This window comes from Triturus cristatus, chromosome 11 (genome assembly GCF_964204655.1).
Source record: "Triturus cristatus chromosome 11, aTriCri1.1, whole genome shotgun sequence".
NCBI classification, from domain to species: domain Eukaryota; kingdom Metazoa; phylum Chordata; class Amphibia; order Caudata; family Salamandridae; genus Triturus; species Triturus cristatus.
Window position 1 is genome coordinate 196,102,485 of NC_140594.1, and position 22,018 is coordinate 196,124,502.

At 45.9% G+C, this 22,018-nt stretch overlaps 1 protein-coding gene across 4 annotated transcripts in view; it reads left to right on the top strand.

Moving 5' to 3' along the window:
• Positions 1 to 22,018, top strand: part of WSCD2 (WSC domain sialate O sulfotransferase 2) — a 1,045,855-nt gene that overhangs the window by 763,787 nt on the left and 260,050 nt on the right. For all 4 annotated transcript variants that reach the window (XM_085633353.1, XM_085633355.1, XM_085633356.1 and 1 more), the window contains one exon: positions 1,700 to 1,821. In XM_085633353.1, the coding sequence (XP_085489479.1) occupies positions 1,700 to 1,821 (122 nt within the window). The remainder of the gene's footprint in view (positions 1 to 1,699; positions 1,822 to 22,018) is intronic.

Consider the following 22,018-nt stretch of genomic DNA (forward strand, 5'->3'; position numbering starts at 1 on the left):
GGATGGTTGGGACCTCGGCATTATTTGCCAATCTATTTTGGCTGTTTTTCCAATCTCTGTGTTGTTGATGTTGATGCATTAACTTTTTTTCCCTGCACCTACTGCGGTACAATTTTCCTGGCCTCCGAGTATTGATGTTTGGGACAGCGGTTTTACAGTGGGGTGATCCTGAGGGGACGCTGCCGTGCAGTCAGCACAACACTGGGCCGCGGTGGTATCAATCTGCGGTTTTTATTGGATTGTGTCGTGAGCATTTCGATCAGCTCAGCTCTCTCTGTATCACGTGGCGAGCATGCTTATTCTGTTTTTATCAGAGATTCTAAAGTCCAGGCTTTTTTACCCACAAGGCCACGGCAGTTCTGGAATCGTGAAATGGGGGGAACCGGTTGTGCGGACGAAAAGAGCATTGCTTCTAAATCGCTACTGTCCCTCCTGCAAGGGTATAATATACAGACTGTCTATCCTATGAGGATGTAATATTCACACTGTCCCTTCTATGGGGATACATGTGCACTCACTGTCGATCCTGTGAGCATATAATATTCACTTTGCCCATCCTCTGAGGATATACAGTCACATACTGTCCTCCTCAGGAGGACATAATATTCACATACTGACAGTATGTTAACTCTGTCTGTGGGGCCTATAGAGTTTTACTGTCGTACTAGGGGGCGCGAAACATTCCAGCAAAGATTCAGTGTTGAAATTCACTATGAACTTGGTTCTATGCGCGCTAATAAAGTAACACGTACTCCAATAATATATTGGCCCACCCACCCGGAGCGCCCTCTAGATTAGTCTACAAAGGGCGCCCTAACTTGGCATCCGGTGCGGCTGCACCGGTCGCACCGCCCTAAAGCCGGCACTGAATAGGCAATATACGCAATAGGCCACTCACCTGCTGAGTTGGTGGCAGAGAGGGGGGGGACTACCTAGGTCGGCGGCCCGCGGCCGTTAGCCTTCAACCAGACTCCGCTCCTCCTTGCTTGGAATAAAATTAAATTATAGTGCGCTGTGCGCTGTGCGCTGTGGCGACCTGAGACCTCCTCACCTCCTCGTCCCTCGTGATGCCAAGTCACGCGCACTTGGGGCCCAATGCGCATGCGGGATTCGGATTCCCGTATTAAACAACATCGCCGACTGCACTCCTCTAGTGACAACGTGACGTCACTGCCGTGGAGCGCAGACGCGGCGGAGGAGGAGACAGTGCGCGCTGCGCACAGGCACCTCCTGCTGAATAGAAGGTTAGGTTGCGACGCGTCGTTGCGTTTCTGGACTGGTTTCAATTTTGCACGGTTGCACCACACCACACCGACCGGACCGGCCCTTTGGTGTCACCCCCCGTGAGGATGTCACCCGGTGCGGTCCGCACCCCCCACACCCCCCTAGTGACGCCACTGCTCCCTTGCGTGGCACAAGGGGAGGCAACGATATGATAACTATGCCCCCTAGATTAGATAATTTATTAAGCAATGTTTCCATAACGCAAAGCAATGAATGCTTCTCACGTCATATAGTACTGTCATACTTGTCTAGATGAGAAAGGGTTAATAGATTTTAGGCAGCACTACAGCAGGAAGGAGAAAGCCAGGTTAGGAAATGGCTGCTAACGAGGGCATTGGGCTGTATGCTAAACTGACAGGGCGCTGCGGGTCACGGCTGCAGATAACCACATTATTTCTCTCTTTTTCATTGGCAGATGGAAGTGCAGTATTTCGGGGCTGCTTTCACAGGCCAGAAAACCTCTCCCAGGCTTTGCCCGTCACCCAACTCATGTTGAACACGACTGTGGACAAGTGCGTCGACGTCTGTACCGAAAAGGTAAGTCATCCTGAGCTTGTGCGAGTGCAGACTGTGTGAGGTATCATTTTATCACCCCATAAATAATGCAAGAGAAATGTTTTTTAGTTTATTCTGTATTTATACAACGTTGTACTAGGTATCCAGCATAGCATTTTCTTTTACATTTTAGGGAGTGAAAAGCTCTACTTTTGTATACTCTCAGTAAAGATTTTGTAAAATTTCGAGATCACTGTGAGAATTTCAAGAGGGTAAAAGTGTACATAAAAAGTGAAATATCTCGTTCATAATGTATGTGTATCCGATTAACCTAAAAAACAAACAAGCAGTTTTTTGTGCCCATTTAGTCATGCATTGCGAAACTTGGGAACTCCCCAAACCAAGCAACATTTGTGGATTACAATGTTTGCAGACTTCACGAATGCAGTTTTGCATACCCAGTTTAAGTATATTAAAAATAATAAATACTATTATGTGAACCTTGAGGTGGTAATGTCTATATAGAAAGTAAACTTGAATGTGATAACTTTAGGGTCAGAACAAAAAGAGAAGCTCTATGAGTGGCACATTCATATATGATAGAAACATGGGTTATAAGGCAAGTGATCACGCACAGAGATGTAGAAAACATGTCCATACTTTCTCAAACCTACTGAGAGTATGTTTTTTTATCATGTGCAAATAGTTCTCCATTGTGGCCAAGATGTTGAGTCTTAGCATCTAATCTTAAAATGTTTGATTTAATATTGCTTTTCCAAAATCACAATGTTGGCCCTTACCCGGGTAGTAAAGTTGGATTAACACATTATTTCTCATCTAAGTGTAAGCTTACGGTAAACTAACTATAAAATATGCCCTTTTAATTCTGATTTGGCCATTAATAGGAGTTCCCAGCTCGGAATTACAAGTCCTGCAGGGACACCATAGGACTGGTGCATTTCATCCGGGGGATTTCCATGCAAGTGGATTCTCAAAGTGAAATGATAGTGGTAAAGAGCACCTTAAGCACGGCCTCCCAACCTAACCCTAGGGGTCGTAACTCGGCCATTGTGGCTCTCCAACCGGGCTATTTTTATAGGCCTTTCATCCACCCATTGTCTTCATTCAGAAGAATCCACGGGCGGTCCCTAGATATGGGTCAGGGGAACCGGCAGGCGGCGATCCCAGGCATAGTTCCATCTAATAGGTTTATGCCTCTGAGTTCATTAGAATGTTGTGATTGACTGAGTGTAGTTCCCCTCGAGCCAGATGTCCCTTTAACACAGTGTCCAGGCGGGCTATTGGGTCTGGGTCATCCAGATTGCAAGGGGTGTATTTTTATCTCCTGGAATTTTGCTTGGCTGGCGAGAAAGTTTGATGACCCAGAATGGGTGCTTTTTTAAAGAGGGTGTGACTTGATCTGCCTCCAGGAGACATGAGCCATTGAAAATAAATATCATTTGGAAGGCTACAAAACATTTTTCGTGCCAGCTACTCTCTCTATCGCAGGAAGAGCCAAGAGGGGTATGGTCAGTTTTGCCTCTCTAAAAGTCCAAGGCACCTCTCTTATGCTGCCCTATAACTATCCTACCTTACAGGTGTTGTTATTATCCAGTAGGACGAGCAAGCTATTGCTTTTAAGATTTTGCAACGCGGTAGCCTGCTCACTGGAAGTATGCAATATTACACGGTTCGGCTCTGTTTTGAGAAATATGACCCAGAGTAAGCAGAACTATTCTAATGTCCTCGTTTCAGGATATTTTAATGTTCATGTGTGCGGGGGCCCTAGGCTTGAGTGGGTTACAGACACAGGGTGTGCACAACATACTGGCCTGCACGTGGAACATACATGGAACAGATGGGATTCCTCCAGGCCTCTCCATTTTAAATCTGGACATCTGGGTACCTGTACTCACTTCTAATATTAATGCCGCGGTCAAGATTGGGCGTCCAGACACCTGGGCTCTATCCACCATTGTCCCTGTTTTCAAAAGGGAGATTGGGACAGCACTCACTACTACACGCCCATCTCTCTTTTGGATTCTGTGGTTAAAGGTGGTGAGTCGTATGGTATTAGATAGGCTTGTGAGTAGGGCAGATTATAACGGCATCCTGGCAGAGGTCCAATATGGCTTTCATCCTGGTTGCTCAACGGTGGACCAGTGTCTGAATTTATATATGGTCTTGAACATGTATACCGTTGCCCGCACTGGCACCATCTATTTAGCTTTTATGGATCTGTCTTCCTTGTTTGAGCGTGTTAACAGATCCCAACTCTGGCAGATGATGCTTTCTATTGGTATTGGAAAGACATTGTCCTGTTTCTAAGCGATCTCCTCAGAGACACTAAAGCTGTAGTTCGCCACTCTAACGATCTCAAAGTGAACTTTACGTTTTCCATCTTGAGAGGGGCACATCCAGGGTGCATCCTGGCCCCTTTTTAAAAAAATGTGTACATCAACAATTTGGTGCAGGTCCTCTTGAATCTAAAAACCGACTGTCCCCTGGTGAGTAAGCGATGTTCACCAGTCTTCCTGTATGCTGATGATGCTGTCCTCATGGTGAGGACAGTGAGGGGTCTACAACTTTTGTTGAACTCCTTTGTACAATTTCCGAAGACCTGGACTTGTTGGTCAATCACAGCAAATTGTTCGTAAAGCAGGTGGGTCTTCGTCCAGCTAAGTCCTATACATTTACGGTAGGGGCTATGCCGATCCCCAAGACTGATGTCTTTTCCTACATGGTGGTATTGTTTGATGAGGCCCTGAATTGGTGCCCCTTGACAAGCCGAAAGAAAGGGGAACTGGCCAGGGTGATTGCCGCTGTTTTTAACTTTGCTTCCAGACTGGCAAGCAGACAGATCGGGGCACTCTTGTAGATCTATAAAGCTAAATCTCGAAGGTCACCTACAGGCGTAAGATCTGGGGCTATTCTGAACAGGATTCATTGCAAATTGTTGAAATTGTATTGCACGAAGAATTAGGGATGGCCTTCCTCTCAGATGTGTTGGCTTTTCATCCTTTATCTTTGTGGATGAAAATCTGAAATAAGAAGGAAAATGCCCTTAGCATGGACATTTAAAGGGACTGTCTTTCCCTTGAACACACCAACCGTATTTGCTGGCTCAAGTATGTTAGGGAATTATTTACCAGTCTAGGGAGGCCAGATCAATTTGTGAAGCTGGAAGATAGTTGTAGTAGGGTTATGACTTGGTTGAAGGAGAACTTTTTCAAAAAGCGTACGTGGACCAGAGAAAAAGTGGAGCTGAGGAAGTCTGGTGTGCGTAGGTACCTCTTATTGAAAACTGTATCATCAACTGAACCCTGTCTTTTATGGTTTCAAAGTACCCATGACCTTTTTTTACTGACCAGATTTCGATTGGATCTCCTTCTTCATCTACTTGCCCATCCTCGTGGTGCATATAGCGGGCAGTGCCTCCCACCCCGTGGCTGCGACAGAAAGTCTCCACAGGATATGATGCACTTTTAATGTTCTGTAGATTTACGAGGTACCCAGAAAGTCTTTTATCATCTCTAATCTTAAAAAAGCAAGTTTTAGGCAGGTGACACACACTTTTATTTTTTTACAGCTGCTTTCAAGCCATTCAGTATTGTACAATATTAGTTTTTTAAGGGCTGCTATTAGGCTTAGGTCAAGTTGTGATTAACCTTGATGGTCATTTATCTGTCACTGTGTTAACATGAATTTGGTTTTACAAACTTGTATTTTGGGGGGTCGTGATGGACGGTATTGTTGCCATAGATATTGCCCTTGCTATCAATTCTGTACTATATGGTGCCTCGATGTTGTCTTTTCATACTTTGGACCTCTTTGTGCTTGACGTGGTGTTTGCTTTTCAGCTTTGTATTTTCAGGCCCATGATGATTACACTGTACTGTTATTCTGTGTACCGGATGGTGGCTTTTTTTAGTTGTATTTGCTTGACTCTTAAGGTATGGTAAAGTATTAATGAATGAAATGATAGGGATAGGTGAATGAGAAATAACCAGGGGAAACAGGACTTATATTAGGTACATTCTGCCCATGACTTAAGGCCCTGTGGCATTCTCACTATTCATCTGGTCTGCAAGAGTGCCGGGTTTCACAGTTGCCTGTGGAACTGGCTGGCGGTGAGATTGCTAGAAGGGAGAAAGACATTTTCTCATAACTGCAATGGACTTACAGCATGTGATGCTTGTGCTTGTTCTAACTAATTTTTTGACCTGGCATCTTTTGGTGTGGTTTCCCTGTCGTTTTGCCTCTGGCCTCCTGTTTTTGACTGTTTGCTGGATTTCGTTTTGCTGGCTTCAGGAATCAGGGCACTTTACCACTGCTGACCAGTGGCAAAGTGCAAGTGCTCTCTGTCTTAAATGTAATCGCATTTGGTTTCTCCATGATTTGCCGATTTGATTCACTGGTAAGTTCCTAGTACAGTGCCAAGGGCCTGTAAGTCAATTGCTACTAGTGGGACTGTAGCACTGATTGTGCCATTCACAGTTGTAATCCTGCAAACCTATTCCAGGCCTGCCGCTGCAGGGTCTGTGTGTCCAGTTTTAAACTGCCATTTCGACCTGGCAAGTGCCCCCATTTTCCAGGCCCAAACCTATCCTTTTATTACATGTAAGGCACCCTAAAGTAGGCCCTAGGTAGCCCCTTGAGCAAGTGCAGTGTATTTAAAAGGTAGAACACGGTGAGTTTTACAAGTCATGGTAGTGCAAAACTGCTAAATTAATGTTTCACTACAGCAAGGCCTATCTCTTCCATAGGTTAGCATTGGAGCTGCCTTGTAAATCTTCCAATTAGGAGCAGATGGAAAATAGGAGTTTGGTGTCTCTGGACTCACAATTCAAAAATACATCTTTTAGTGAGGATGGTTTTAAAATTGCAGGTCTGAAAATGCTCATCTGGGATGTCTGACAGATGGACTTTGTGAATTCGCTCTAGACAGTCACACACAAAGGGAGCTGAGGTGTGCCCTGCATATCCTGATGACCCATCACCAGGCTAATAGGTCTTCCTGGGCTAGAGTGGTGGGAGGAGTTGACACTTGCACCTGAATAAAGCTGTGCCTGGCCTCTCACAAAGCAGTCTCTACCACAATGTAGTGTGTCTGGGGCCTGGTCCAGGAAGGGCAGGGTCATGTGCACTACAAAGACTTTCCTTTGAAGTTTGCCTACTTCAAAGACTGAAATGGGAATGAATACTGGGCCTCTGACATCATATATTCTGAACACTTCTGGATTGAGGACATTCTGTCTGGAAGAAAAGCTGTGTTGCTGTCAGGAGAGACTGTCAATTAGCTGTTTACTTTGCTGTGCTGGCCTGCTGCTGCTGCTTCTGTTCTGAGTGTGAAAGGACTGGATTTTGCTTTCTACATCCTGCTTTCAAAGTTTCTCCAAGGGCTTGAGTTGAGTTTGCCTCCTGTTGGAAGTCTCACGGCCATCACAGACTTTACCTGCAGCATCTAGGCTTTTCTGCTGAGAGTCCCACTCTGCCAAGTGGTGTCAAATCTAGTTCCTGGGCCCTTGAAAGTGAGTTTGCTCTGTTCAATAAGAAGAAACCAGCACATTGTCTTTGAGTGTGACTTCGGAGCCGGTGCTGCTCTTTGATACTGCACCGCTGCCTGCTCTGGAGCCGTCGTCCCTGCTCAACGCTACAAGCTGTGACTTGCAACGCAGGCCCCAACACCACCTCCAAAGAACCACCACAGAGTGAGTTCCGAGTACCGTGCCACCAATGTCTGAGGCACCTCACTCCGCCACCGCACTGGTGCCCCCGTGGTGTGACATTGACACTGGGGAATAGACGCTGCATTACCACTCTCGACACTTCATCAACCTTGCACAGCTAGATGAACAGACACCTTGCCACCCATGCCGCATCACCTCCCCTGTGCCTTGCAACGTCTCGAGCACTGACTTGCCAATTACCTCATCCCATGGGGCGTAGGCTCACACCAATAGACACAATCCCTCTCAACAGGGTCTCAATGGTCCCTCTATCATCAAGACGTTTCTTTCTTCTCTCTTTACTTGTATCCCTTCCCAACTTGCACTGAGGTTACCATAAGGTGCTATCCAGTACTTTTCAGGGTCTCAATAGAATGATATCGATCAAATCTTATATTTGTGCTTTTTTGCTATGGTAAACACATAAAACAATAAATGATCCGAAACAAAGAGAGTTGATTTGAAAAGACTTGACATACTAGTTGAATGTAGTCGTTCTTTCTAAACACACAGGCATCTGCAGCATAACAACGAGTACAGAATTTTGTCAACATGTTGACAAAAAAACAAACAAAAGAAAATGTTCTTTTTTCTCTGAAAGATGTTCTTTCCATAGGTTGTCAGAGAAGCAAAAAGTTTGTTCTGTCCCCTTTTATGAAAGCCTGGAAGTCTAGTGAGAATCTCCTCTGGCATCTGCTGAGCAGGTTTCGATATCCTTAGATGAACTGTATAAAAAAGAAGATAAGTTGCCCTGCGAGCAGCGTTTCCTTTTTCTGCAGTTTTGCAACCATCACTGATGTATTTCTGACATTTAAGGAACAATAACTTTCTATCGTGGTTTGCATCAAAACCACTTGCCCCACTTTTCTACTGCTCAGAATTCAGGCACATCTGGTCTTCGTTAGGACTGTTTCTTCAGAATGACAATATTATGTCCCCGGCTTTTCTTATTCTGCTATTCGCCGAGTCGTTCCTTCGTCCTTGAGCAGGAGATAAGAAGGCATGTCTGAAAACGAACGCGAACAAAGGAGTGAAAAGGCCTCTTTGAAAAGACCGTCTTCCATTTTGTTTGACAGAGGCAAATATGGCTCCTGGGGAATCCGCAAGGGGGGTGAATTCGATATTTTTTTAAAGACACACGGAGTGTAAAAATCCAAGACTGACATATAAGTTATCCAGACAGAGACTTTCCTTTTTAAAGAGTGCGTTAATTGGAATGCTTCAAACATTGAACAGCAGTATCACCGCATGACAGTGGTCTGCTAAGACAACTTCATTTGTACAAGCCCAAAATCACAAACATAATTTCTTACAATGTTTCTGAGAAATAATAAATATAGCAAGCCCGTTAATGACGTGTTTTTGGTGTCTGATGGCACATCCTCTAGCAAATATAGGCAAAAGTAGTGTTCTTTAATTTCTCACTATAATTTACACCGTGGCAATTGCCTCTGTGGAGTTATAGTTACAAAGGAAAATAGTTTTTTTTTACTACTAACAAAACAAAAAACGCCTTTTCATGATTCTTCACGAAACTTGTCAAAACTAAAAGTTCCTCCACATCACGTCTTTCCTAGAAAGTTTCAGAGTGAAAGCGAGGGCTGAGAAAAAGTGTGGTGGGGGGGGGGGGGCTCCTAAACAGATTCTTACCATGTCATTCCGTTGAGGAATTTTGGGAAGCGATGCAGAAAAGCAGATGAAAAGAATTACACCGAATGTGGCAGAAAGCAAAATATTTATTCGGAAAACCTGCTTCAAGTGATTTAGTGTACATTTATTTAGCTGTTTTTGAGAAATTAAAGGTCAATATATAGTGATATTTGGACGATTGGCATCACAGTTCTCCCTTGATACCGCAAATTAAAAAAAATGAACCACTCTGACTGGCCAAGAGGGCTTTTTCACCCTTCAGCTTCTGACCCCTGTGTTCGTGGGGGACTAGGGGTGTCCCATAAGGATCTCCCTAGGGCTCAAATAAAATAAAAAGATTTTGTGTTACTCCTGTGGGACCAGCGATGCCCCCATTTAGGACACACAAAGCTCCTGCAGGAACAAGCTTGGCCCTCCAGTGTGGTCCTGCTGGAGTACATCAATGCAAGCATTACAATTGAAGTTTGCACTGTCCATGGTACCTGGCACCTTGGAGTGCCACTTGTATGATGGTACCATGGGAACACTGCTGTACTGCGAAAACAAATGACAACATGGAAAATGTGGGATCAGTGTCCATGGAGGTTGCACTACCTAGCTCAGAAACGTGCCTCAGCCAGTTACCTTTCTCAAGGTACACACCCGTTTGTGTGTGTTTTTTTAATTGTTACTAAGGTAATGTTGTGCATGATTCGTGGTGTCTTAGTATCTGGCAGGGCTGATAGGAGGTTTTGCATGTCTCTTTCATGACACTTCTGGGACAGGGTTGGGAAGTTTGATACTCCGCCCGCACACAGAACTCCACGGATTTTGGCTGAGTTTTCCGATAACTCCGTGAGCTTCACCCAGACCTAATTTTGATGCGTCATGGCGTCTTGCTAGTCTAACTTTCCGAAAGGGGGCATCCGTATTGCTGGCTTCTGTTAACCAAGCAGTGATTCCTTCCTCATGTTGGATAATATTGGCATTTATGTTGGGTAGAGTAGTTGCCAATGAATTACAAAAAGAGTCAATATTGACACCGGCCCAGTTTCTCGATAATATTCCTGTGCTAGGATGAGGTTTTGGGAACGACCAGATTGGCGAGTATAAATGTAATTAACTAATGGTTTGACCATACACAGGGCAAAGCTGTGAGGTTTGAGACTCATAAATTAGTAGACCACACATCATATAATGTATGGCCTTTAGAATGGGTGGGTAAGAGTATATGTTATTCACAGTTCAAACTGCTCAATCAATCAATCAATTAGGGGTTTGTTGAAGTGCTACTACTGACCCATAAGGGTCTCAAGGCGCTAGAGGTGGGGGGTGCAGGTTCCATTCCATCAAGGAGGGCGTCTGTTGAAGAGCCAGGTCTTGAGATTTCTTGCGAAGATGGGGAACAATGTTGTCTGTCTGAGGTGGAGCGTAAGGGCGTTCCATGCTTTGGCCGCAAGGAAGGAGAAGGAGAGGCCTCCCGATCTGGTCTTTCTGGTGCGGTGGACCACGGCGTAGGAGAGCTGGGCTGATCGTAGGGTCCTTTGGGGTGCGTGGAATTTGAGTCGCCTGTTCAGGTATGCTGGTCCGGTGCCGTGGAGGGCCTTTTGTGCGTGGGTGACTATCTTGAAAGTGATTCTCACCTCGACGGGGAGCCAGTGAAGTGTGCGCAGGTGCTGGGAGATGTGGCAGTGTTTTGGCAGGTTGAGGACAAGTCTTGCATCGGCATTCTGGCTGTTCTGTAGTTTGCGGGTGAGGTTTTTTTGTTTATTCCGGCGTAGAGTGCGTTGCCGTAGTTGAGTCTGCTGGTGACCAGGGCGTGAATGCCGGTCTTTCGGTGTTCGAGGGGGATCCATTTGAAGGTCTTACAAAGGAGGTGGAGGGTGTGGAAGCAGGAAGATGAGACGGAGTCCGTTTTGAGCTCGGAGTCCAGGACGATTCCCAGATTGCGTGCATGGTCCGTGGGGGTTGGCGGGTTTCCGAGGGCGGGGAGCCACCAGGTGCTACTCCAGGCGTCAGGGTTTGGGCCCATGATGGGTACTTCTGTTTTGTTGGTGTTTAGTTGTAGGCAGTTGTTTTTCATCCATTTGGTGACGGCTTTCATGCGTTCTCGAAAGTTGTGTCTGGCGGTGTTGGGCTCATTGGATAGGGAGAGGATGAGTTGGGTGTCGTTTGCGTATGACACGATGTTGAGTCCATAGGTTCTGACGATGGAGGCGTGTGGAGCCATGAAGACATTGAAAAACATCGGGCTGAGGGAGGAGTCCTGGGGGACTCCGCAGGTGGTAGGTGTAGGGTCCGAGAGGAAAGGGGGGAGTCTGACCCGCTGCATCCTGCCGGAGAGGAAAGAGCGGATCCAGTCGAGGGCCTTGTGCTGGATTCCTGCGTCATAGAGACTGCGTATTAGGGTGCGGCGGGAGACTGTGTCGAATGCCGCTGAGAGGTCAAGGAGGATGAGGGCTACTGTCTCTCCTTTGTCCAGTAGGGTGCGGATGTCGTCTGTTGCGGCGAGGAGGGCGGTTTCCGTGCTGTGGTTTTTTCTGAAGTCGAGGCTGTTGTGTTCTTCAATGAATGTGGCGAGTTGGCTGTTGATGGCTTTCTCGATGACTTTCGCTTGGAACAGGAGCACAGAGTTGGGTCTGTCGTTTTTGAGGTCGGTGGGGTCCGCCAAGGGTTTCTTCAAGAGATGGTTGACCTCGGCGTGTTTCCAGTCGTCGGGGAAAGAGGCGGTCACCAGGGAGTGGTTGATAGTGTGGCGGAGCATGGGTGCAAAGGTGTCGGCGACTCTGATGAAAATGTGGTGGGAGCAGGAGTCCGTGGGGGCCCCTGAGTGGATTGACTTCATTGCCTTCAGTGTGGCTTCGGTGGAGAGGGCTGTCCAGTTGTAAATCGCTGGGTTCCGGGCGTCGGGGGTGGTTGGTGAGGGTTCAGTGTATTGGTTGTCTTTGTTGAAGTTGTCATACATGCTCTTGATTTTGTGGTAGAAAAAGGTGCTCAGTTTGTCGCAGAGGTCTTGTGAGGGAGGGATGTCGGTAGACTCGCTGGTGGGTTGGGCGAACTGTGGATTTGGTGTTCCTCCAGGCCTTTTTGAGGCGGCGGCAAGTGCATCTGGACTCTCGAATTTCGGTGGTAAACCATCTGGCTTTCTTGGCGCGGGTATTGTTGTTTTTCTTGAGGGGGGCTAGGGGTTGACGTTGTCCGAGATCCATCCATGCAGTGTTCGGGTTGCGGCATTGGGGTCGTCGTTTTCTGCGATGGTAGGGGTGGAATTGTTGAGTGAGGAGGTGAGCTGGTCGTTGGTGATTTTGGTCCAATTTCTTTGTGGGAGCAGGTGCTGGTGTCTGTGGATGGTGGGTGTTCTGAAGGTGAAGTGGACGGACCGGTGGTAGGTCAATGGGAGTTCGGTGGTGTGGTTGAAGATGATGGAGTTTTCTGTAGTGAAGAGGGGGTCAAGGGTGTGTCCTGCTGAGTGCATGAGCTCAGTCACGATCTTGTGTAGTCCAATGTTGTGGAGGTTGTCCAGGAGGGATGTGGTGTTGGGGTCCAGTTGGTTGTCGAGGTGCAACTTGAGGTCTCCCAGCAGGGTCTAGTTGGTAGATGCGATTGCCTGCGGGGAGATTATGTCCGTGATGGAGTTGGTGAAAGGTCTGCGGGATCCAGGGGGTCTGTAGATGAGGGTACCACGGATGGTGGCAGTGGGGCTGGCCAGTATCTTGAAGTGAAGGTGTTCCATCAGTTCTGTGGGCTCGTCTGGGAGTGTGCTCAGGTGGAGGCTGGATTTGTGGACAATGGCGATTCCTCCTCCCGGGCGGGTGGGGCAGTCCTTCCTGGAGATCTTGTATCCGTGGGGGATGGCGATGGCGATGTCTGGTCCCGAGGTGGTGTTGGTCAAGGATTTGGTAAAGAACACTACGTCTGGGGTGGTGCTGTCAAGGAGGTCCCAGATTTTGGTGGCGTGTTTGTGGAGGGATCAGACGTTCAGGAGGATGCATTGCAGGGTCTTTGGTACGGTTGTGTTCTTGTGGGTGGGTTGCGCTGCGTCCGTGTTTTTGGTGGTGCTGCAGAAGTGTCGGCAGCGGTTACAGCTGAAGGGTCCGTGGGTGTTAGCTGGTGATGCCAGCTTACAGTTGTTGTTACGGCCTGGGTTGAGTGCGTGGAGTGCCACTGGGCCGTAGCGTTGGCAGGGCAGAGGACCAGGGTTCCTGGTGCTGGTCGCAGTAAGGTCGTGGATGGGCGCAGACCAGAGACAGCGGCGCAGTCGCGCAGCGGCGGCGATTATGTAGGGGTTAGGGGAGGGCAGGACAGCTGGGAGGCGGGATTGGAGAGGGGAGCTGGATTGGGCCGGTCGCGCTGGGGGGGAGGGGCCACGGGGGCAGCAGCGGCGGGGAAATAAGGGATTAAGGAGATAAAGGAAATGGGAAAATAAGCAGAAATAAGGCACAGAAGAGCAGAGATGCAGAAAAGTGCAGAAAGGTGAAAAATAGAAGAGGGCAGAAAAATGAGTGAAAACTAATGAAAGGGCAGAGCGAGAGGAAGGAGACAGAGGTCCACTGGACCACCAGAGATGAAGCACAGGGAAACCTGCGTGTGGAGGAGGGCCTCGATCACCAACACTCGAGAGTGCAGGGGCAGGCCTCACTTAATGGTGGAGCTGCGAGGGTGGGAGAGCAATTACACTGAAAATGAGTCATTGATCTTGCTCAACAGGCCGGTTAGCTCCGTAGACCACTGCCCACCCATTTTTCAACAGTCTTCAATGACTCAAAATCTTCAGTGAAGTTCTGAAAATAAACACCCATGCCTTATAAATGTCCTTGCTACATAGTCTGTAGCACTATATTTCAACTATTTATTATGGGAACATACCCAAATATCCACTGCTGAACAATCTATTGTGAATAGAAGGTTTGGCTTTCTCCAGCCGTGGCCCGTGCAGGTAAGAGTGGTGAGGCAGTGGGGCCAGCGGGGGGATTTTGACAGACGACGATGATGAGGGAAAATGTATTATTTAATTTTTCCTTGTCTTCGTCAGTCGAAATCCCCCCCACCCAGCCCCACCGCTCTTACCTGCATGGGTGGCGGCTTGCTTTCTCAATGTTTTTTTAAATAGAAATTGGCTATAAGACTCAATTTACTTTGAAATAGACCTCTGCAACCCATATCAGGTGAGCTCAGCCTTTATCTTGTTTAACAGGGAGTAATTCTGGTGACCCAAATGTTAGTGATTTATGAACGGTGCATCACATAACTTTCAACATGCACAAGCATGCTTGCCTCAGGGCTCACATTAGTTCCATTCTATAAACCCACACGTGTACATTAAGAAACTCTATGCTGTATATAACCATGGTGTTATCAGGGATGTCACAAATAATGTAATCAGAAATGCCATCAGTGATGTCATCAATGATGTCATATAACATATCTTAAGTGATGTAATATGTGAGGGTATATACAGTACATGGTGGGAGTGTAAGCTACAGTTAGCTCAGCGAACTATTACTAGTGAATTTTTGTGATTTTTATGCCTATACTTACAATGGTATAAGCACAACTGCAAGTCCAGAAATGCGAAATAGGAGGAGTGGTTGAAGGTGCTGCAGAAGAAATGGGCCCAGTTGGCAGCTGTTAATGTATTTACACTTGAATAGGCTGCGTTATGACTCCACACTTAAGCCTGCAAACTCCCTTTAGTTAATCTGGAGCAGGGGAGGACGGAAACCTGTTCACTTCAAAGGGAAACCTCTAGAAGCTTCTCAAAGTTCGAAGGAAGGGCCAGTTATAAATATTGCACCCGAGACACCAACTCTTCAGTACACTTCTGGACCTGTGGTCTCTGCTAGGATAAAGGACTGCTGTGCTGCTGAAAGGACTGCCACTATGCTGGGCTGCTGCTCTGAAGCACTGCTGCCTACCAAGCTGAACTACTGTCCTTGTGTCTTGGTGAGCAAGACTGAACATGCATCCGGTTGAGCCCAGGACCTCAACGTGACAACAAGGGCTAGTTGGATGGCTTTCTGACTAGAGCCTCAGAGACAGAAGGCTCCAATCACCTTGAACCCATCACCTAGACTCTGCCATATGTTAGTCCTACCCTGCCAAGTGATGCCACCCCAGCCCTGGACACTTGGAAGTGGGCTTGAAGGTGTTCATATGTGGACCCAGCAGAACCGATGCATCACCTCTGCTGCGCGGTGCAATACAGAGCAGAACCAACACATCGGCTCTCCAGCAAGCGTTCTCCCAGTGCAAGAACTCTCCATCAATCTTGCAGGGCGCATCAGCCCACTGCTGTGCAACGCTTCCCTGACACTACCTTGTACATCTCTCATCGATGGCAGCCTTAACAACAATACAGGTTCTTGCATTGCAGCCTTTCAGCTCTTCGGAACTAACACATCGCCCTGACTGTGTAACGCATCTTCAACTCCAGACTTGGTATTGCAAGCTCTCATTGACAGGATCCTCAATGACAATGCAGAACCTCGCATCACAGCTCTGCAGATTCCCCAGAACCGGTGCATTGCCTAGGCTACACGACGCACACTCCACGTGGGAGTCCGCAAAGCTCCACAACTAGGACTTTTTGGCGCTGTTTTCTCTGAAATCTTTAAAATTGCATTTCTCCGGTTCTACTGATTGTCATTTTGGTCTTGAACTATTTTTTAAATTTACTCTATTGTCCTAAATTATTGTGTGATTTTCCTTGTGGTTTATTTTTACTTTATTACTGTTGGAAGTGCTGCATTGCATAAATACTTTACACTTTGCCTCTAACTTAAGCCTGACTGCTCTGTGCCAAGCTACCAGATGGTCGAGCACAAGGTGATTTGGGGTTTGCTTGTGATTCACCCTGACAACGATTGTGGTTGCTGCTTGGGTAGGGTTTCCCCCACCCTCAATCAGTAACCCAATTTTTTACAGGCGTGCTTATCTTGTTCACGCCATGGAGCACCTTTAAACAGGTGCTCCAGGTGCAAACAGGGACAATGCGCCCTATTATAATTAATGCACTACACTCAAGGCAGCCACAAATCCGTGCCTGCCCTGGGGCAGCGCTGTCAATGAGATGCATAGTGGCTGTTAAACAGCTGCTTCATGTTTCACAGTGCAAGCAGCTTGCCGCCTGCACATTAAAATGGAGAGAGATCCCCTAGTAGTCTGGTGCAGTGAATGAGTGCACCTGCCTTCTGATGGTTGTCGCGGTGTGCATGGGACCCCTTTTTACTCCTCCAGAGGAATGCTCTTTAGAGTCACACTAAAGGTGCGCCATCTTTTTGTTGCACACTGTCAGTGCGTCTCCTAAGCGACCGTTGGCTTCTGCCCCCATGTCCATAATATGGCATGGACTCAGAGGAAAAGTGGTCCCCTCACTTGCATGGTACCTTGTCCCCAAGCAAATGAGGGAACGCCCTCTGACGATATCGCTGGCACTACATGTGCGCCAGAACTATCAGAATTACAGAAGGGGCTGCATCCGCCTCTGAGGCCCTGTCTGTAATAATATAATGCTCCGGGAGGCTCACAAAGGGGGCACATATGCCTATTACACTCCCGGGGCACTATATGCACAATGGCCCCTTATGCCTTCAGACCAGCTGCGTGTTTAGGGTTAGGGCAAATGTGCATTTGTTTGATTCTCTTTTTATATTTTCCAAGTGAAAAAATACTTTGATCTACACACCCTATACATGTGAGGATGTTTATAGCAATTCAGCTCCTTTGGGCCATAGGGCCTGATTTAGAGATTGGTGGACAGGTAGTCTGTCACAATTGTGGCAGATATCACATGTCCATTAGGATATAATGCACTTGTAATAAAATGAATGGAATAGCCGTCACGTTTGTGACGGAGTACCCGTCCACCAAACTTTAAATCTGGGTCATAGTTCCTCCTTTAATTTTTTGGAGTAATATTAACACGACTTAATGTCAGAAATTCTATTGTGATTCAAGGCTTTTTTATGGTTTAAATCTTTTTATTGAAATTTATCAACATTCGACATGTTCTGTATTTCAGAAAGCTGTATCATAGTCCCAGGCACACGGTTGTTGCGCGCCATAGCATGAATGGCAAAGCTTGTGAGAACATATCACTCAAAGCTTTTTTAATGCAAAAGCCACACAGATGGTATGTCCTAACATTGGCTGGTAGGATCAGAGCTATTATTCACACCCCATCATGGCTGTATTTTCAAGGATTCCATACCAAGAGTAGTGCAAAACAAGTACCTCAGGTAAAGATGCATAAATACCTTGAGATGGCCCTATTGGGAATGTTTAAGAATTCACTCAGGGCTGCAGCTTTGTGGATATTCCCATTTTTCTCAATTGCCACTCCGCAGGGAACAATCCCACATTTTTCCAAAACTTACTACTATAGAATACCAAACTGCTTGTTTACATTCAGTCCATGAATGCCAAACTATTCGGATTCTTTCCTACTTCTTTGTTTTTAATACGGTCGGTGAGGGGGTAACTTCCTTAGATATTTGGTTCTGTGACAAAACAGATCCCCTTGAAATCGACATGGTGAACATGAATTGAGTTCTATGCATTTCCAAATTCTTACTTCGGCCATCAGTGATCTTTTTCCCACTAAATATCTTGATTTGTCATTTATGGTGGACAGCAATGAATTCTGCACAAGCAAATCAAGTAGAGAAACATTGATAACCACACCCCCTCTATACATCCCATAATAACATGCCAGTAGCCTACAACGAGTCCCTAGATCACACTTCCAGTTACTCAAGTTAATTGTAATAACTGGAGACTGAATAATAGAAAGAGAATGACAGTCACCTTTATATTATTATGTTAACTTAAGAGGATTGGAAGGACTCCCGACTCCTCAATAGTGATGGTAAATTATATTCACTTGCTGCGTGACTATAATGAGGTCGAACGTTTCGAGAAAGTCCAGTTTTGAGTACTGGAAGCCATTAAGCTTACTCAGCTAATCTAGATTGTCCAATTTATAGGACTGGATGGATTGACCTTGGCCAATTTATCTAGAATGTTCACATTTTGAGGACTGGATGGCAGTGAGTTTTGTTCCACTTCTTCCTCTAGTAACTCTTCCCCTATGAAAAATTCTGTAGTTCGATCTTGAATAGTAATTTGTACCGTCTGCCGGGATAAGATAATAGTGCATTTTGCTCTGTGTCATCTACTGAACTGCAGGATACATCCGCTCTTTACAGGAGCAATCTTTTCAGGTTTCCACATTGATTCAGGAACATCTAAAGCTTTGCAGTGTATTTCCATTCTGTGTATATCTGACAAATTAACTTCAAAACACTGAAATAGGGAGAGGGGCATCTCCTTAGTAGTACAAGGTTCAATCCTCTTGCACACCATAATCCCAGGATTCCTCAAAGCTACATCCTCAGAAAATTGCTGAAAACAGAAGGGCATGTACAAGTTGACTCAGTGAGTTTAAATGCTCAACACTGACATCTGGTTTAATCTGCAGATCACTTGATTGAACACCAGCTAGGCTGAATAATTATTGAATCCTTCAAGTGTGAGTTAATTGAGCTCCTTTATATTGGATACTTGCAAAACCTGTTATTCATTGTGAGCAAGAATGCAGTTTAAACCTCTACATAAAATAACAAGTTATTATCAAGCTTATGATTGAACTCCTAATCTCTACACATAGTAATGAGGAAGAGATACCCAGACTGGGTAATTTATTGGTTTCTAACCATCACATCTGTGTAATGCCTTCTAGAGTTCAAACCTTCCCTGGAGTCAACACAATATCTTTACCTCTCATACATAGCAAATAAACAGCAAACGTACAAATAATCACTATACTCAATTGCACTGCACAGCTTTTAATAGGTGGATGAAAGTCAGCATGGTTGCCACTCTATGCTGCAATAAAATACAGACTGACCCATGGACATAGTCATTAGACTATGACTGCACGTCTACTTCATGTAGGTTTGCACAAATAGGTGTAGTCACTCGGGTCCTTCCTCTCGGAATACAAGGTCTTACCCAGGGGAGCCAGGCTCTAAATAAGGTGCAGGGTCGACACTGCAACTTGGATCAGCATCATGCGTTAGCCTTGCTGCTATGGTATCCATTTCAAACCTAATTTTTAAGTGTAGAAAAGGTAAGGATTTCTGAGGATGGCCCATTTAAAGGTTTCTTTGATAGCTTCCTAAACAGGTGTGAACCTTCTCAAGTCAACAGTCCCCAATATGCCTATCCACATAGGTGTTTATATTATTCCTCTGACCCTATCAGTGGTACACACCTTTGTGCCAAAGCCATACATAGCTGTAATATCAAAATCATGCAAGGCAACATAACATCTACCCTTAAACATTGCATTCAAGATGCTGATCTATATGTAATGTAAGACCTACTATACTCATGCCCTTACTATACTTCCTTACTTAAACATGACTCCATAACACGGGTAACTATGGACTGGATGGATTACCACCACCTAACTATTCAATCATTAGAGGATCATACTAATTAAATTGGGGTGGGGGGGTCTTGACATACTTTATATAAAGGAACTAGCCCTCAAGCTTATGCTGTACCAGAAAACCTTCTCAGGTGAGTCTTTGACCTGCAAATGCAAGATTGGCCCAATAAAATCTTTTTCTTCAAGCGAATCCTGTAGCTTAACCAGCCGTTATGGAGCACATAGGACATTTTCCCTCAAGAGCAATCATATCCTAGCGCTGGGAGAATGAATTCAATTACCATCTGGATTTGCCCAAAAGTGAAGTCTTTTCCTTTGTAGCAAATGTTGGGATCCTTACCTCTTCATTCAGGGTGCAATTTGGATGCATTTTCTACCACCTCTGAACTGGGGTGAGACACTGACCCTGCACTCCCTTGGCCTCTTCCAGTCATCTGACAGTCAATTTCTCTTTAAAAATGTTCAAGCTTCGGGGTCATACGTTTCTAAAAAGTTTAATTTAAAAAACAAACTGGAAATGTTTTTCCTATCCGGAAGCCTCCCTGCAGTGTTCCCCCTAATTCACCTACAAACAGTACAGATGATACATACAGCATACTGACCACACTTAACTTTGAGATCATTTGGATGATGACACCCCAGAAAGCATGGATCAGAGAACAGGACTAGGCAAGATGGAGAAACCATGTTTTAAGCAATCGGCATCAGGGGAATTATGCAATCTAAAAGGGTCTGTTCTGTGTGGTCTCTCAGGTGTAAAGTATCTCCTCTCCAATATTTGAAATGTGGTAATTTATGTCTTTCATTCATATAAATTGTCTTAGTCTGTGTGCAGCAATATTTCCACCTTGCTTCAATTATGTCCTCTCCAATCTCAAGCGCCCAGGCCTTTCTGGCAGGCATATGCCCCTCCGCCCCCAGAGGCTGAGACTGGAGTGTACAAACTAGATACCTAGTTGGATTAATGGTTTAAATCCAAGTGGCTCACCTGGAAGCACAGGTCCCCTCTCACACACTGTGTTCGTCAGACGATAACATGTAAATATGTTTAATCCAATGGGATTGCACCTTCCCTTAAATTTCTCCAATATGAGGAATGTACCCTCAGAATAAAGATGCTCCCAGAGATGTCATCCCCACATAAGTCAAAGTTTGCACCAACTTGGGTTCCACAGTGAGAGGGAGAAGCAGAGGCAGCCGCAGTGACTATAAACAGGAGAGCCCAGACCCGGTGTTTAGAAAAGCATGTAGATGCAACTTTGGTTATTTCACCCCTAGGCCACTGCAGACTGAGTGGTAACAGAAATTCAAGCAAAATCCCATTTGCCTGGTCCCTCTCCAGTGTAAAGTATGGGAGCCATCTATCTAGATGGAGCCAGTATCGTGCGTAATAGTCCTGAGCCACCAGATAATAGCGTTCCTGGTCGAGGAGCTGGAATCCATCCCTATCATAAGGAAACACAAGAATTTCTCGCCATATTCATGGTTGCTTATCTGCCCAGATAAGTTGTGTCAGTAACTATATGAGAGTTTAATGGTTTATTTAGTGAGGTTGGACTAGTCATAAACAGGTAGAGGAATTTGAGAAGTATCTTTTTAATAAATGCTAATCAGCCTGCTATAGAACGACTTTGATCCGACGAGTTAACCGTTTAGTTGCCGGGCCCACATTTACTGGGACCATTGCCTTTGTGCCTCGGTGCAGGTTAATGTCTAAATACTTTGACCCAACTAATCAGAAATTCTAATGCCACCTGTTTTGTAGAATCTGTAAGAGGGAAGAGTTCAGTTTTGCTCCAGTTGATCAGGATTGCCGAGAACCCTCCAAAGCATATCACCGCCCATACGAAAAAGTGCGAGATTGCTCACCGGACCCTGGACAAAAAAAGGGATCATCATCTGCTCACATGGAGAGGGGTAGACACCACACCTTGAAGTATAGGCCCCTCAGATAGTGTCTCTCCTGCAAGTGTCTACCAGTGGGCTCATGTCCAGACATTATGCTATTCATACCACTGCTCTCTCCCCCATCAACCCTGAAATCCTTGTCACCCTAAAAGTTGGTAGCCTAAGTAGCAAGAACTGTAGTACTTGCTATTGGCAAAATGGGTCTTGGGCTGGTGTACAGCTTTATGCAAGTTGACTATAGGTGTGGCCTCCAACACGTGCATCCCACCTCCTCCTTCCGAGCCAGTAGAGGGAGTAGTCAGAATAATCGCTGCTACGTACAGCAGCTTCCCCCACCTAACAGTCACTTCCTTGGTGTTGCCCCTCCCATTGTAGCTAGAACAATAGTCAAGTTGGTTCGGCTTAAAGTGAAGGAAATGTACACCCCACAGGCATTGGTTGTTATGTGAATATCAAGGTTAAAATACAGTGTGCCCTGGTCGGACTGGTACAGAAAATTCACCCAGGCAACAACATAAAA